The 15335-nt window shown below is 41.1% G+C and overlaps 2 protein-coding genes across 2 annotated transcripts; one reads left to right on the plus strand and one right to left on the minus strand.

Moving 5' to 3' along the window:
* The first annotated feature begins 327 nt into the window (after positions 1 to 327).
* LOC125888019 (retinol dehydrogenase 13-like) lies at positions 328 to 5743 on the plus strand. Its single transcript, XM_049575186.1, has 7 exons — positions 328 to 600; positions 2125 to 2265; positions 2348 to 2539; positions 2626 to 2787; positions 2927 to 3043; positions 3149 to 3353; positions 5085 to 5743. Exons 1-7 carry the CDS (start codon positions 528 to 530, stop codon positions 5179 to 5181), a joined length of 987 nt encoding a protein of 328 aa, XP_049431143.1. The 5' UTR covers positions 328 to 527; the 3' UTR covers positions 5182 to 5743.
* A 167-nt stretch (positions 5744 to 5910) lies between these two features.
* Positions 5911 to 9171, minus strand: ankrd34c (ankyrin repeat domain 34C). The gene is made up of 2 exons (XM_049575184.1): positions 8949 to 9171; positions 5911 to 8007 (listed from the first exon to the last, which is right to left on the minus strand). Exon 2 carries the CDS (start codon positions 7954 to 7956, stop codon positions 6361 to 6363), a length of 1596 nt encoding a protein of 531 aa, XP_049431141.1. The 5' UTR covers positions 7957 to 8007; positions 8949 to 9171; the 3' UTR covers positions 5911 to 6360.
* Between the last annotated feature and the right edge of the window lie 6164 nt (positions 9172 to 15335).

Below are 15335 nucleotides of genomic sequence, written 5' to 3' on the forward strand. Positions count from 1 at the left end.
GTAGCTATTTCACAGTTAGTATATAATTTGTAACTGTACCTGTGATTTTTTTTAAACTGTTTATCGTTTTACTACCCTTTCTAAATGCATTTTATTATTATCATTATTATTATCATCATTATTATTATTATTATTATTAGTCTATGTATTTATTTATTTATTTTTGTTTGTTTGTTAGCTGCTGGAGGTATAAAACAAGCAGACTGTCCAATATAACATCACAGGTTTTAAAACTTTCTTGACAATATAATTAAGAAGCTCATTAATAAGAGGAACCAATAGGATTCATGTACCGGAGGACGGTGGGCGGGACTTCCGGGAGAAAGGCTGTATGTTACGTAGCTGCACCAGAGTGTGAGCTGTTATGAGGGCATTTCGCCTTCTTGTTATTTTGCTGTAGTTTTCTTTCTCCGGCCAGAGGGACCGTGTTTAAACAGACATACAGTACCGGATACGCGGTGTCAGACTTTAACAGGGAAAGGTTTATTTCAGTAGCGATTACAAACAGTGAGAGGACTGGCAGGACGATGCAGACCTTCACAGCGATAAGATCATTTGTTTTCCAGTATCCTAAAACTATTGCTGTGGTCACAGTTACAGGTAAATTATGCACTGACTCAGTTTATTATTTAGGCAGAAACAACAAACAGCTTTTATAGTCTAATCTGTGAGCTCACTGATCTACCTGTACGCTAATGACTGATAATACACTGTACTGAGAGTGTTGCTATTAGAGTGAGTGGGACTGCATGCTTAGAAATAATAAGCTTCCATTTAGTTTTCAACAAGTTCATGTTGTCAAAAGTTTCTTCATTTAAAATTCAAGTGTTTTTGGAAATTATTTGACATGTTTTCCCTTTGCTTTGTTTTCTGCACCATTATTTACTAGCCTATAGTTAAGATAAACAATGTTAGTGAGCTGTCATTATTTTTATACAAATACTTGATTTAATTGTTACCTTGATTGTTGTCTATATGCTCACTTGCTGTAAAGTATGTTATCAATATAGCGATGGATAGAAAGATTTATTTAACAACAGTAAAGCTAAACACAGCACCACAGTCACTCAGTCCTGAACTGTCAAGGATAAAGACACAATAAAGCTAAAATATCCATTGTGGTCCTCTTGAGAAATGGATCTGTAAGACAGCTTAAAACACAAGTAAACAAACAAACAAACAAACAAGCAAACAGACAAGACTAAATTACAGAAATGATAGAAACAAGCTTATGAGAGCACATAAAGCAGACCTTATACTGTGGGTTGTTTTGGAAGGAGTGAACAAAGACGTGTTGCTATTATGAAATCGGGATGGATGGATTAATCACTTATGAAATGTCAAAAAATATTGAAAAAATGTCCATCAAAATTTCATAGAGACTATAATGATGTTCTGAACAGCTGGTTTTTTTTTTTTTTTTTTTTACAAAGCCTATTCAGTGCAATTAAAATAGAAAAACAGTGCATTATTTTGTTTTTTCAAGCAAATATTTGGCATTTTCAAAAATGATTAAAACAATTAATCAGTTGAGGTACTAGTTTTCCGTAGTTTGAATTTAAAACCTTTCACATTTGAGAATTTTTGGAACAAAATAACATATTTCTCACTTATCTATGAAAGGTGGAGAGGTGTTTTAACTGTGTGTGGAGTGTTTTTATTGAGCCAAAGATGTAATTACACAAATCATGTTGTAGTCTCAGCGCTCATTTCATTTTACAGAAAACAGTTTTGAAGTTATAAGCTCACAGATGTAGGAGAACATGAACAAAAACATGTAAACAGGACAAAACATAAGTGCATTAAAGGTGCGTAAAGTAAATAAAGGGGAAATGAAGAATTTAAAAAACTAAGATAACTCAATACAGGGCTTCTTTAACCCCTTCTATTCCCTTGTATATTATTATATAAATTGTAGAGGAGTGGGTTACAACTCAGGAACTGTACTTTGTGTGAGGTATCAGATGAGATTGATATATACTGTGGGAGTCTGCCCTTTTAGTGTCATGTGCTGGTTAGGTCACATAGCCACATATTGTAGGTTGAACTAATGATCCTTTCCATGACATTAGTAATAGCTTTTATTGCCGTAATGATACAGTAGGAGGAGTGTCTTTCTTACAGGAGTGGGACTTTTTGGAGTGAAGAAATGGATGGCAGGTGGAGTGTGTCGCAGCAAAGCCTCATTGGATGGAAAGACAGTCTTGATCACCGGAGCCAACACTGGGATTGGGAAAGAAACGGCTGTTGACCTGGCTAGAAGGGGTCAGTGACTTGTTCTAGTTTTATATTTCAGCTGTTAAATATCTAATTTTAATTGAAAAGTACATGTTTTGCTGTGTTTTAGGCGCGAGGGTCATTCTGGCCTGTAGAGACATGGACAGAGCAAATAAAGCTGCAGAGGAGGTGAGGAAGAGGAGCGGAAATGAGAATGTTGTTGTCAAAAAGTTGGACTTGGCGTCTCTACAGTCGGTGCGCCAACTCGCCAAAGACGTCCTAGCCAGTGAAGAGAGACTGGATGTTCTCATCAATAATGCAGGTAGGTGTATGAACCACATTCGACCCCCTGATGCTGCGATGTATCACATTCCAGCAGCTTTATTTCCTTTAATTTATTCCTTTTAGGTGTTATGAGCTGTCCAAAATGGCAGACTGAAGACGGCTTTGAAATGCAGTTTGGCGTGAACCACCTGGGCCACTTCCTTTTAACAAACTGCCTGTTGGATCTCCTGAAGAAGTCGGCCCCGAGCCGCATCGTCAACGTCTCCAGTTTAGCTCATGAAAGAGGTGCAGTTTTTCTCTTTCTCTATTTCACTTCTGTGAAATGAAATAAGCTGTATATTTTTATTCCCTCTCAGGAATGTCATCCTTTCAGTGTCATTTAATATTAAATACCATGACTGTGAATGCTGCTTTCACTCAACAGGTCAGATCTATTTTGATGACATACATCAGGAGAAAGAATACCACCCTTGGAAAAGCTATGCACAAAGTAAATTAGCTAATGTCCTCTTTACAAGGGAGCTGGCTAACAGGCTGCAAGGTATTGACAGCTTTTAAATCTTCCACTTGACATTGTGCGGTATTTAATGGACGGTCAACTCTTGAATGTGTGAATACAGTGGGTACACTGTGGCTCATTGTGCAGGTACAGGAGTAACCACATACAGCCTCCATCCTGGGGTAATCCGGACGGAGCTCGGCCGACACTTCTGGCCCACGATGCCCGTGTGGAAGAGAGTTGTGTACACACCACTCATGTTCTTCATCAAGACTCCCACAGAAGGGGCTCAGACCACCATCTACTGCGCTGTGGAGGAGAGCCTGCAGAATGAAAGTGGACTCTACTACAGGTCAGAATCAGATGACAGTAGTTTCATTTTTAGAGGTTAGACAGCCATTATAAATACAAAATATATCAATAAATTGAGATCTGTGTTGATACTCTGCTACCAATATTGCTTTTTGTTCTCTTACAATCATCTGGGAACCCCAGAGCAAAAATAGGTGCTGTGCTTCTGTTACCAAACAATTGTCTGTTCATCCAGCAGACCCAGAACAACATTAGTATTAATTTTGTTTTCACATTCCTGGCCACCTGATGAATGTTCATTCACTCTGTTTTGCTCTCCACTGACTCCTGAGGGAAATATCTGCAGAAACTGCACTTCCTTTAATGGCCACTTGAAGCTGGCTCCAAAAGCGAGTCAATCCCCATTAACAGCAATGTTAAACTGCCCAACTTTACAGCAGAAATTAACATGTTTACAGCCTGGTTTTGGTCTCAGTAGCTAATTTCAACATTCCTGACAACTGTGCAGCGGTGAATTTTAATATAACTTACCTATTTATATTTTATTAAGGCTTAAAGTTACTCATATTTAAGGGCAGGGCTGCTTGATTGGCAGGCGGTCTGCGAGGTGGGGCTACAGTCTATGAGCCATCGCAGCTCCACCATCTCGTCCAAATATAGTCACATCGGGCTCCAAAAAACCAAGATGGCGGCAACCAAAACACCAAACTTGCGGCTTCAAAACAGCAGTCCACAAACCAATAGGTAACATTACTGTGGTTGAGTCCATTATTTTATACAGTCGATGGTTACAACTTCCAGGTTTGCACCTCCGCGTGACTTATTACAGATTATACACACATCAATAATTATAATGTTCTATTAAAAAAAAAATACTGATCATTACAAATTTAAAACTAGATTTTAGCACAGGGATCCTTTTCAAGTCTGGCAATTAAACAGGGCTCAACTAAAGCCATCATTACTCAATGGATATTGTGCTGTAGTAGTGCATGTTCCCACATTCCCAAACAAAATAACTGTTAATCACATTACCACAAACAACGGAGGAAGGGGTTACCATTCCCAATGGTTAGTATTACCGTTTCAAATTCGAATTATCACCACAACAGTGTTTGATTACTGTGGTTTGAAGAACTCACAGTAAATACTGCCCAGCATCAACCAAAGTTAGCAACAGTCTCCCAGACGCAGGCGCATAGCATCAATGAAAACATGTTTCAGTCTTTTACGGGTCCCTTGTCCTCATCTGCAGCAACACAGACAGTCTAGTAAGTGTTTCAAAGACAGGCTGCTTATCCACTGATATAAAATAGAACTTGATGACATGATTTCAGTGTGTGGATCACTACTTTTTGAACATTTTTAATACTGTGATAACACCAGTAACTGTGATCGTTTTGGTCACTATAATTGTGATGTGAAATTTTCATATTGTTTTAGCTCTGCTGCAAACCAATGTGTCACACAGTGTATTTCAGAGTATTGATTGAACCCTGTTTTGTGGGGATTTGATTTTGCTGGCAGTGGTGTATTTTCCTCCTAATACACAGGAAAATATGTCATACACAATATGTTGTGTATGACAGATCTGAATTACCATCAGTATCTTGGACAAAATATTGCAGTATCACTGTAATGTAAGTTAAACTGTGATTGCCATCTTCATCCATCACTGTATCCTGAATGAGAACTCGTTCTTGTGACTGAATCAGTGCTGCAGTAACGGATCGAGTCACATGTTTAACACTAAATCCTGCTCTGATTGCAGCGACTGCGCCCCTAAAACAGCAGCCCCTCAGGGTCTGGATGATGAAGCTGCCAGGAAGCTGTGGGGTTTAAGTGCCTCTATGGTCGGTCTGACATAATCAAAGTGACATTGATGACGATCATCATCACCATCACCGTAGTACCAAAGGACTGCCAAGTGGCCCGAGGAAGGACTGGTGCTCTTTCTAATGAGCATCTGTGTGGCTACTATCAGCTGAGCTCCCGCTTCATGTGACAAATGAGTAAACAGACAGGAATTCACAAGTGATAGACATTTATTCAGAATATACAACAAACTACTTGCAAAAATACTATGGATTTCGTTATGTTCTTTTTTCTTAAACAGAAGCAATGCTTCACAGGTAAGTTACATGGAAGCTGTATGATCTTTAGTCTTGATTGCCATTAGCGTGAAATGACATTTTAATTGACAAGTTTCACCAATGTCTGTGTTGACTAAGGGCTCGAACGCCACTCGATGTTACTTCATCCTGTAAGAATTACATGTGCTTTGAGGGGTTTTTTTTGTAACACTGTTAAGCAACATTTTTTCCTCCTGGGCAATAAAGTGCTGTTATACATAGCCCATCATTTTACCTGTTTTCTTAAGGCATATTTTTCACTCATTCACATCACGTCCTACTCTGAGATTTCATTTTGTTCCATGTGAGACAAATGATATTGAAAAAAAAAACACATTTTGGTTACATCATCATGAATTAAAAATGCTCCTAATGCATTAAATGTATCTGTCCACTCTTTTTTTGTAGGTTTCTTTATCTGGAAGGCACTTTGTACAAATTTGCTACAAACAGTCAAATTTCATCTTACTCAAAGCTACATCTCAGACAAGTGCATCACATTTTTTTCTTTTCAAAAGAAAATCCATTAATGGTGCTAATTACATATGCACTAAGTGCAACCAAGTGGCCTGCTGGCTACAAATGGACCCTGTATGTTCCCTACGCGTTACATTATCATGTAAGAGAGCTAGTTCAGAGGAGTTGTACCGTGTCTTGGCATTTACATTCAAAACTGTGATACATATACAGCAGATGTTGTGAAGTCAAAAGATAATAATCCTTAAGGTTGGGTGTAACACAGGGAGGAAGTCTATCTATATTGCTCAGTTTCAATATATATTTATAAATTATACATTATTCAACATCTAGATGGCCATGAGTCTACACAGCTGAACCTATTGATGTACTTCCTGACAATTTATGGTGTTAACATTTCAACTCCCACAATATGTGCTGCATAAATGCCACCACTAACTAATGAGCCAGCTCTTCAAAATCAGAGAGCTGCTTCATCTGCTCCACTTGCATAGAGTGCCTTCTCACAAGTTTCTTCTTGGACTTGAGGCCGCCTCTCTTTGGTGTGTTTGGTGCTACCGGAGCTATAGATCGAATACCTGTGGCCAGAGGTGAGGAGGGCTTGCTACTAGCCCCGATGTCAGGGATGGGAGGGTTGGGGTTGACGTTGAGAGGGGGCAGGTGACCGGGCCTGGTGTGGGAGATGTGGTCCAGCAGCAGTGTGCCCGAGCCTCTCCTCTCCAGGAGGCCAGGTGCACGCCTGCGTGCTGCGCTGGGAGAGGACGGGCTGGCGTTGCTGTCTAGAGACTCTCTGGAGCTGGTCAGCATCGCTAGTGGAGAGGTGTTTAGTTTCCTCCGCTCCACTGGGATCTTAGGAGAGTCTAACATGGCAGAGTCTGAGTAGAGCTGTGAGTCTGAGTCATAGTGATCGTTCCCCAGACGTCTCCTATGCATTGTGTCTCTCAGACTGACGAGTCCACTGCTGCTGCAGCTGCTGCTCTCCTGCTCTGTGGGCACAGTGCTGCGCCGTGCCAGAGGCTGGTGCTGGCCTAGAGTTCTCTCATATGACGCTTTGGACGTCGGAGGGACTGATATGGAGGTTGTCATTTTGCAGGGCTGCTCGCCCACCAGTGGGAAAAAGCTGTCCTTCCCATCCACACTGCTTTGTCGAGATAAAGCCGACCTCTTACTCAAAGAGAGTCCGTTTACCCCTGCGACAACGTCCTCATCAGAGCTGGCTTTCTTACTCTCTTCATGGGCGGCAGCAGCTGCAGCCAGGACTGAGGGAGCAATCAGCCCCCAAGGCTCTGACTGCAGCCTCTTCAGCTGAGGCAAACGTGCACGTTTGGGGTTAACAGGCCGCCGTGTTGGGGACGTGGGCCCGTTGGCGAGCTTTGCAGCCGAACTAGAGGTTTTCAGCTTGGTCTGGAAACTGAAGACTGTGTTTTGTTGCTCTTGCTCAGGTGTGGGAGATGCAGTGACATTAATATCAGACGGAGAGGTGCAGTATGCTGGGGAGGACCTCTCGTCCAGCTCTGGCGATGGGGGGACATTCAGGTACTGTTTGGTGGTTTTAGTGCCAGACGGTGACTTGTCTGTGGTGATTATGATGACCTCCTTGCCTTTAGCTTTGCAAGCATCCAAGAGCAGCTTTAATGTCTCCTTATCATCTGCGTTGATGGCGTAGACCAGGGCCGAGGCCCCGCTCCTGTCCTCCAGACTGGGATCAGCTCCATTGCTCAGCAGGTGATCCACCACCTCGTGCCCGGCCTTGTGGATGCAGGCGAGCATCAGAGCTGTCCTACCAGCTTTGTCCTGTATGTTGGGGTCCGCCTGGTTGTCCAGCAGATATTTCACTAGCTTCGACTTGCTCACACTCTGCTGGTCGGTGTGTGTGGACATGCAGGCCACCATGAGAGGCGTCTCCCCACGTTCATTGCTCTCGTTGATATATGCACCTCCTTCCAACAGGAGTCTGGTGAGTCTCAAGCGTTTGAGCCATACAGCCTTCAGGAGGGAGTTTCCATCTGTCCGCAGCTCCAGTATGTCTGCCATCTCCCGGCCAGTCACAGATCTTCTCAGTGTTGAACTTACAGCTCACAGGCCCTTTGAAGAAACCAGTGAAGTAGTTCAGCTTACACTGCAAAAACCTTTATAATGTCACTCATACTGTTTGTCCCTTTAATGTTTTGCTAAATCACCACCACCAGCAGGTGGCAGTCTGTCACAACTTAAAAGTTACACATATAACTTAAGCTTCTGAAATAGGAAACGTATTCTTTGTAAAATAATTAAGATGAAGGTAATGCGTAAAAGTGCAATTTTCCAAAAAGGAATCTGATCATGCTCAAAAAATCATGTCCATGCAGGAGACAGCATGATGACAGCACCTGTTAGATTCACAAACAAATACTGATGGATGATCAGGCGGCGATGTTAAGAAGAAATACAAGTTTATCTGGTTTTCTCTGTCAACACAGCAGCTTGTGTCTTTTTACATCATATTTATAGAAGCGACGAAGAACAAAAGCAACCATCACCCGTTAAGTGCGCAAAAACACCAGCCTTATTCATCCTTTTCTCAACTGGAACACAAATGTGCGAAAGAGACTGCACCTCAACGTGATTTTCCTTATCTTAAATCAAATTAGTGATGATACAAACATGTGTTTAGACAGGCGACATTAAATATCGGCACACTGTGAGGCGTTAAGTGTCGCTGTCCATGGTTCTCATTTTGGATAACTTGGCGACAGAAACGCGCTCCGTTAGAAATTATAGGGTTGGTCGTCTAATTCTTTGTTAAATTCTGCTTTGAAAATGTGTATAATGTGTAAATATTAATTTATATTACATGAAACATCATACATGCATCTCATGTTCGGTGTAATAGGTTCATCTGGTGTTTCTTTTAACCAACCTCCTCTAATATGAGAAAGCAGCGACGCAAGATAACGACATAAAGTTGAATTTATTAACCTTCCTTTATAATGATTTTCTAGTTTAATAATTTCACATAGCAACTTCCTGTGTGCTTATTCTCTTACCTGGTCAGAGGAGAGGTTTTCCATGCTCAAAGTGCCCACTGCTTTGTCATGTAAGACGCAAGAAATCGCTGGGGGAAAAAAGAATGATTCAAAAGAGAAAGTTTTTTTGCAGTTCTTCACAATATCCCTATTTCTTCAGCCGCGACTGTTCCCATCGACGCGTCCTAGTTTAGGTGACAGGGCGCCGTACCTCTCTGGCACCATAGCACATGAGCTGTGTGGCTTTTGTTATGGAGGCGCACTACATCAGTCCAATGGGGAGTATTCCTTTCACTGCGCACTCAAGGATCACAACCTGGAGATGCTGCGGGTTATAAATAACTTACTTTCTTTCTTGTTGAATGAAACGTGTATTCTCTTGACGTCAGAGTCGACCAAAATAAATCGCGTCTGATGAAAAACCTCTGTCCTGATCTTCATATCTGCGGCGCACAAACAAAACCACCTCCCAAACACATGTAAATGTCCTGCGTGTGTGTGTTTTTTATTTGAATTTGTTGATGAAAGCAGGGGAACACTGTCAGATGGAAATGCTGGAATAACAATTTTGCTTGTTATTCTTTTTATTATTAAATGTGTGAATCCATGCCTTAGATAGTTAGCTTGTGCTATAAATAAGATTTAATCTGTCTGCATTGTGGAACATCAGAGCCAGTTGTTAGAATATAGACAATCCTCCTATCTGCCATGTAATAAAGGGCACAGCCAAGACAATTCAGCTATGAAATATGACAAAGGAATCTGTTCTGGATCACCATCACATTGCCTCTTGCAGGAAATGCAAATATTGTACATTCATGGGCTTCCTCACACACTCAAATCAGAGATAGCATTTTATAAGCTGTGATTATTTCCCTAACACAACAGCAATTAATAATTTGAGCTCATTTATGCAAACGTCCATCCAACTGTGTCTCTGATTGGTTTGTTTCAGAGCTCAATAAATGAAGAGATAGAGCAAAAATATTTCACGCCTATACATAAATATATATATTTACAGCACAATTAAAGAGGCCAAAACTTGTAGCAGCCATCACAGCTATACAGCCTAATAGGGACATTTCTATTTTTAGGTTGCTATGAGACAGCACAGAAGCAGTTTCTAATGAGAACAGTGATGTTCTCAGCCCTGCAAGGAACAGGTAAATCAGACACATAACATTCCACCAAGGGCTGCAAGGCTTTTGTGGCATTTATTCAAATACTTTTTTTGATGGTGGTGGGATTGTATTTTATTTTATTTTTTCACTTGTACAAATAAGGCAGCCACCACCTCCAGCACCACCAGCACGTTGGATCATTAGTCCTCTGACCCCTGCTCTTTTCCTCTAAGACTTGGACTAATCACTTTATGACCCATCCAAACACTTGACGTCTCAGGACTCCAGTTGTCAATGCCGGCAGTGATTTCTCACCTGTGATTGCCTTCTCGGCCCCGGGGACATGTTGTTTACGAGGCACATGGAGAAGGTGGTTTTATAAAACAGCACTTACAGTTGTCATCCAAGTCAAAAGAATGTGTTCCTCCCATTCAAGAGGCACTGTGATAGAAATGTCTGTGCAAAAATATGGTCTTGACTTGGCCAGATGTCTTTATTTCTATAAAAGGCTTGTATGAAATATTGTTTTATATCTTAGACAGTGAAGATCTTAGTGTAAGCACCAGGCAACCCGAAGGATCCGGCAGCAAACACCCTTAAATCAATAGTTTTTATCCTATGAACAGGTTGTTTCAATGCTTTTTGGTACACAAAACCTAAAGTGCAACTATTAATAATGTAGTATTTTAGTGCACTTGATTGGAAATGACCTGTGTCATGGACAGACACACTGTCCACAGGGACGAGATGGACCAGGGACCAGTCCGAGGCCAAAGCTCACCACTGGTTTAGATATATTCATTAGCACTGGGAGCCACAGGAAAGTAAGCAGTCCTCATGCAGCGTGATCTTTGCCCCAACAATGCTGTCATTGGCGGTCTATTAAAGGGAAAATAAATAATTAAAGTGGAGAGAATAAGCGCTGTCACCCCTGGGAGCAGTTTCCATTTTCAGATATCTTACATCGCAGCTGCTGCTCTCTTCCTCCCCTCCTTGCTAAATATAACCTTTTCCTTCAGTCTGCATTGTGAGATTTTTACTCAACAGACTACAGTACCTCAGAGGCTATTTATAGATCCTGTAAAAGTAAAAGTTATCAACAGTTATTAAATTTAAAGTCTGATCACAGTGTCTACTGAAGGAGTTAGCAACAGAAAGCGTGATGTCTGGATTTAATCCCAAACCAACGTCTAGAAAAAAGAAGGGGAAATGGAAAATGGAAATAGGCTCAAAGTGAATATATGAAACCTGGAATTGATTATCTGGCATTGTACCAGACACTGAATGGGCCACAGTTTCTATTTTTAAAATCTCATGTTGATTAAATGTCATGGCTCCAGTGATGTCACTAAATCTGAAACATTGTGCACTGATAGGTCACACACTTCGTATTTTTAGACTTTAACCGTTACATTTCCAGGCCGTGTTTGTATGAGTCTCCAGGTCTCATATTAGCTTTAGGTATGGATACATTGCAGATTTTCTTTGTCAGAATTTTGGTCTGCCTTAAAACTCCTGTCACACAATGCGTTTAATTGATTTCTGAAGGTGTCAGATGTGAGAAATGAGCTCACAACAGCCTCGTGGTCAAAATATAAATCAGGTGACAATCAGTAATTGTTTCTCACGTTGTATTTGACTCAAACAGTGTCACAAACCTGTCTGACTTCAAAGGGGTCAAGGGTCAAACCTTGAATGTGAATAGTTTCCAAAAGCATCTTAGAAGAAAAATGAACACAGGCTGTTTGAAGAATGGGACGCAACCAGGCTTTGATGAGCACACATTGCTTGGACTGCCATAACAGCTGGCTAACTTAGTTTAGCACAGTAACCTTTGCTATCAAAAGAGCCATTTTTGGCCAAAAAGCTCTCAAATAATCTGCATTGCACTGCAAAACATATTCAAGCCTTATAATGAAGGTAACAGTAAGTCTAAATTCGCCCATTAAGGTAACAAGGTGGCTACTCTGCAGTGGGCTATTTATGATTGTTTGGTACTTTAACTTTGCAGGGCTGGTGGTAAAAGCAAATGAGTCCATGCACTGTTAAATTCTCAACTGTCTTCTGAGACTTTTTTTTTTTTTGAGCTGGAATCCATAGCTAGCTTAGCTACAGAGATCTAAGACAAGTCATAGCTATTGAGGTTTGTTATTATTTATTTATTAAATTTAAAGGAGGGCGGCACGGTGGGGTGGTGGTTAGCACTCTCGCCTCACAGCAAGAGGGTTGCCGGTTCGATGTGCGGAGTTTGCATGTTCTCTCCGTGTCAGCGTGGGTTCTCTCCGGGCACTCCGGCTTCCTCCCACAGTCCAAAGACATGCAGATTGGGGACTAGGTTAATTGATAACTCTAAATTGTCCGTAGGTGTGAATGTGAGCGTGAATGGTTGTCTGTCTCTATGTGTCAGCCCTGCGATAGTCTGGCCACCTGTCCAGGGTGTACCCTGCCTCTCGCCCGATGTCAGCTGGGATAGGCTCCAGCCCCCCCCCGCGACCCTCAAGAGGATGAATGAATGAATTTAAAGGAAAAGGTGATAGGCTGTATGATACACATTTATTGATAAAATGTAAAAACTTTTTTTAATTCTTTGTACCGGCTACGCATTTTTACAGTGGAGAATGTAAGATTCACTAGGCCTACGACAATGAAAAATGAAAATGTTGTCATTATTCATTCATCTCTGTCCAAAGGTAACACAGGTTTTTTTGTGCTAAGCTAAGTTAGCTGGCTGTGGCTGGTGGCTTTATACTGTATTTAGCATACAGACATGGTATCCATCTTCTCATAACTCTTGGCAAGAAAGCAAACAAGTAGATTTCCCAAAATGCAAAGTTTTCCTTTAAAGGATTAATTAATGACCAGCAGAAAACGTTCTGTGATGTGTACTGTTTAAAGGAATACCAATGACCATTTGTATATCATTTACTCACCCTGTGTGAAGTTGATTTTTTGTGCTAAAAATTATTTTCCCTTGCGTGCCTCTACAACACATTCTCACTCTGACCTCGTCACGTATTGACATTTGGTCATGGACCTTCCACATCCAGAGACAACGTGCAAGGTACGCTGGGTGTGTTGGTTGTTAATGTTCTGGGATGCCATGTCAAGTTCTGCCTGTTACATGCATTGTCTTCTTTCAAAATAAAAGCACTACACTGGTATAACAATGCAAGTTTACTCTTTTTTCCTTCAACAACTAACACACATGAGTTTAGGAAAAAGGTTTAGGAAAAAAGAACAACGCTTGGCTCTATAATCATACAGGACACAAACACTCTCTCCTGGATGAAAGTCCGTGTTTTTTGGATCCACCCACCCTACTTTTGCCACGTTTGTTCATGTCCCACTGCATTTCCCCCTGACACTGCCGGCTGCCATTAAACTATAACAGCGACCGTGTATCATGCAAACATTTTTTTGTTGGTGTCTGATGCCGGAAGTCATTGTCCAAGTCACTTAGTTGACCTCTATAGTGAACGAAGAATCCAAAAACTGAGAAAATTTAAGTGAGGGTTTGCTTTTAGCAAAACAAAAAATCCATTTAAAAAGTCAACACAACTCATGCAGTACAATTCAAGTCTCATTCATCCAGTTGTATGCTTTGTACTTTGCTAAAGCCTTCGTATTTAAAACTGAGGTTAAAGTAAAACTTATCAATGCTCTCTTCAGAGCCAGACTCCAGTGACAAAAGCAATAATTTTACCTCACTGAACATGGGAGCTGCTGGTCTGCTGCTGCCTGGATTAGTTATTTTCTTTGTGTTATTGTGTGACTTTGGCATTTTTGAGGTTAGTTCTGATTCACCAAAGTCACACAATAACACAAACTAACAAAGTGATTGAGGAAGTGGCACACCAGCAGCTCCTGTGCTCAGTGAGGAGAAATTACTGTTTTTGTCAATGGAGTCTTGCTTTGAAGAAAATATGGATAAGTTTCATGTTAACTTCAGTTTTAAATAGAAAGGATTTAGCAAAAGTGTGTGTTTACTAAGCATGTGACTGGATAAATGCGACTTTGATTACACTGCACAAGTTGTGAGTGCATGTTTTGATATAGTTTTGTTGTTGTTAGACAGAGACTGTGACTCCATTTTTGCATTCTTTGGTCACCAGAAGCATGTGAGAAAAACAAACTCATCAAGAATTCAGTGTAACACAGAGTGAGTATTGATATATGGTAATCTGGGGGATGGAGTATGTTAAGACTGGGAAACTGTGTGTATTAGAATTTAAATTGAGTGCAGACATGTCTCTACTGTCCTGCAGAGCTGATCTGATTCCTCTGTCATAAGAAATCTGCTGCTGTCATACAGAAGGCTGTTTGATGTTGTGTATTCAGAAAAATCCAAGTTTTTTTTCATACAATTAACTCATGAGGGAGATCTTTTTTACTCATCCTGTCCGTCTTTTCTGTCTTGACAACTCCATTTGCATTTCGACACAGAATTTCCCTGAGCGTATACACACTCTGTTGTTGTGTTGCTGTTTGTGTTTCTTCCTCTGTGCCGGTTGTCTCTTTAAAGACTGAGTTTGACATTCTCATGGCATTTGGTGTCTCTGCGATTGTATCAAGCAAATGTGTGGGCTGCGACAGCAATGAACTGGCACGAACCCTGCTGCAGCTTTGCACCGGACTGCTCCATGCCTCCCTCCTACCTCGGCAGATTTAGGAAAAATGCCTCCAGTGCAGCTTAAAAACCTGCCACCCCTCACATATGCTGCGAGTTATTTTTTTTTTTACTCATCCACTCATGATTATGTCCCGTGAAGTATAACACATTTTCAGACACTTTGATCTTTTCATATTGAGAAGTGCTACTTTCTCATACTTGAAATCTTGAAATGGTTCCACTCCTCCTCTGCCTCCTTCTCCTTCATCACTCCTTCTGTTCTTTCACATCTCGCCGTGCAAACCAACACCTGCCCTTCTGGCGAGCAGTAATTGAGTAGAGCATTATTCAAAAGCATTATTCAAGAGCATTATACAGGCAACAATTTTGCTGGGTGATCATTGTGTATGTCAGCTGTATCCTAGGAGATTGGTGCATATCTAATAAGGAGTTTGTTACTCATTTTGCAGAGTGGGCACTTTGATGTCCTCTGTGTTGAATTTTCTGTTTTAGCTCAACATCCTCCTAATGAAGCAGAGGGCCTGAAGCTTCAGAATTGGTTGCTTATCAACTCTGCACCCCACTTATTAGGAGTTGTTGTGGAGCCTTTAATTGGATATTGGAATAGGAGGCGCCTTAATGGTCTGTCAGTAATCAAGTGGTCAAGATATATCCACA

This window comes from Epinephelus fuscoguttatus, linkage group LG4, assembly GCF_011397635.1.
Source record: "Epinephelus fuscoguttatus linkage group LG4, E.fuscoguttatus.final_Chr_v1".
In the NCBI taxonomy this organism is placed as follows: Eukaryota; Metazoa; Chordata; class Actinopteri; order Perciformes; family Serranidae; genus Epinephelus; species Epinephelus fuscoguttatus.

Bases quoted from the DNA above. Each gene is read 5' to 3' on its own strand.
- ankrd34c (XM_049575184.1), bottom strand. From the start codon at position 7,956: ATGGCAGACATACTGGAGCTGCGGACAGATGGAAACTCCCTCCTGAAG.
- LOC125888019 (XM_049575186.1), top strand. From the start codon at position 528: ATGCAGACCTTCACAGCGATAAGATCATTTGTTTTCCAGTATCCTAAA. The intron at 3,044-3,148 runs GTATTGACAGCT...CTCATTGTGCAG, and splicing joins GCTGGCTAACAGGCTGCAAG to GTACAGGAGTAACCACATAC. The intron at 3,354-5,084 runs GTCAGAATCAGA...CTCTGATTGCAG, and splicing joins GAAAGTGGACTCTACTACAG to CGACTGCGCCCCTAAAACAG.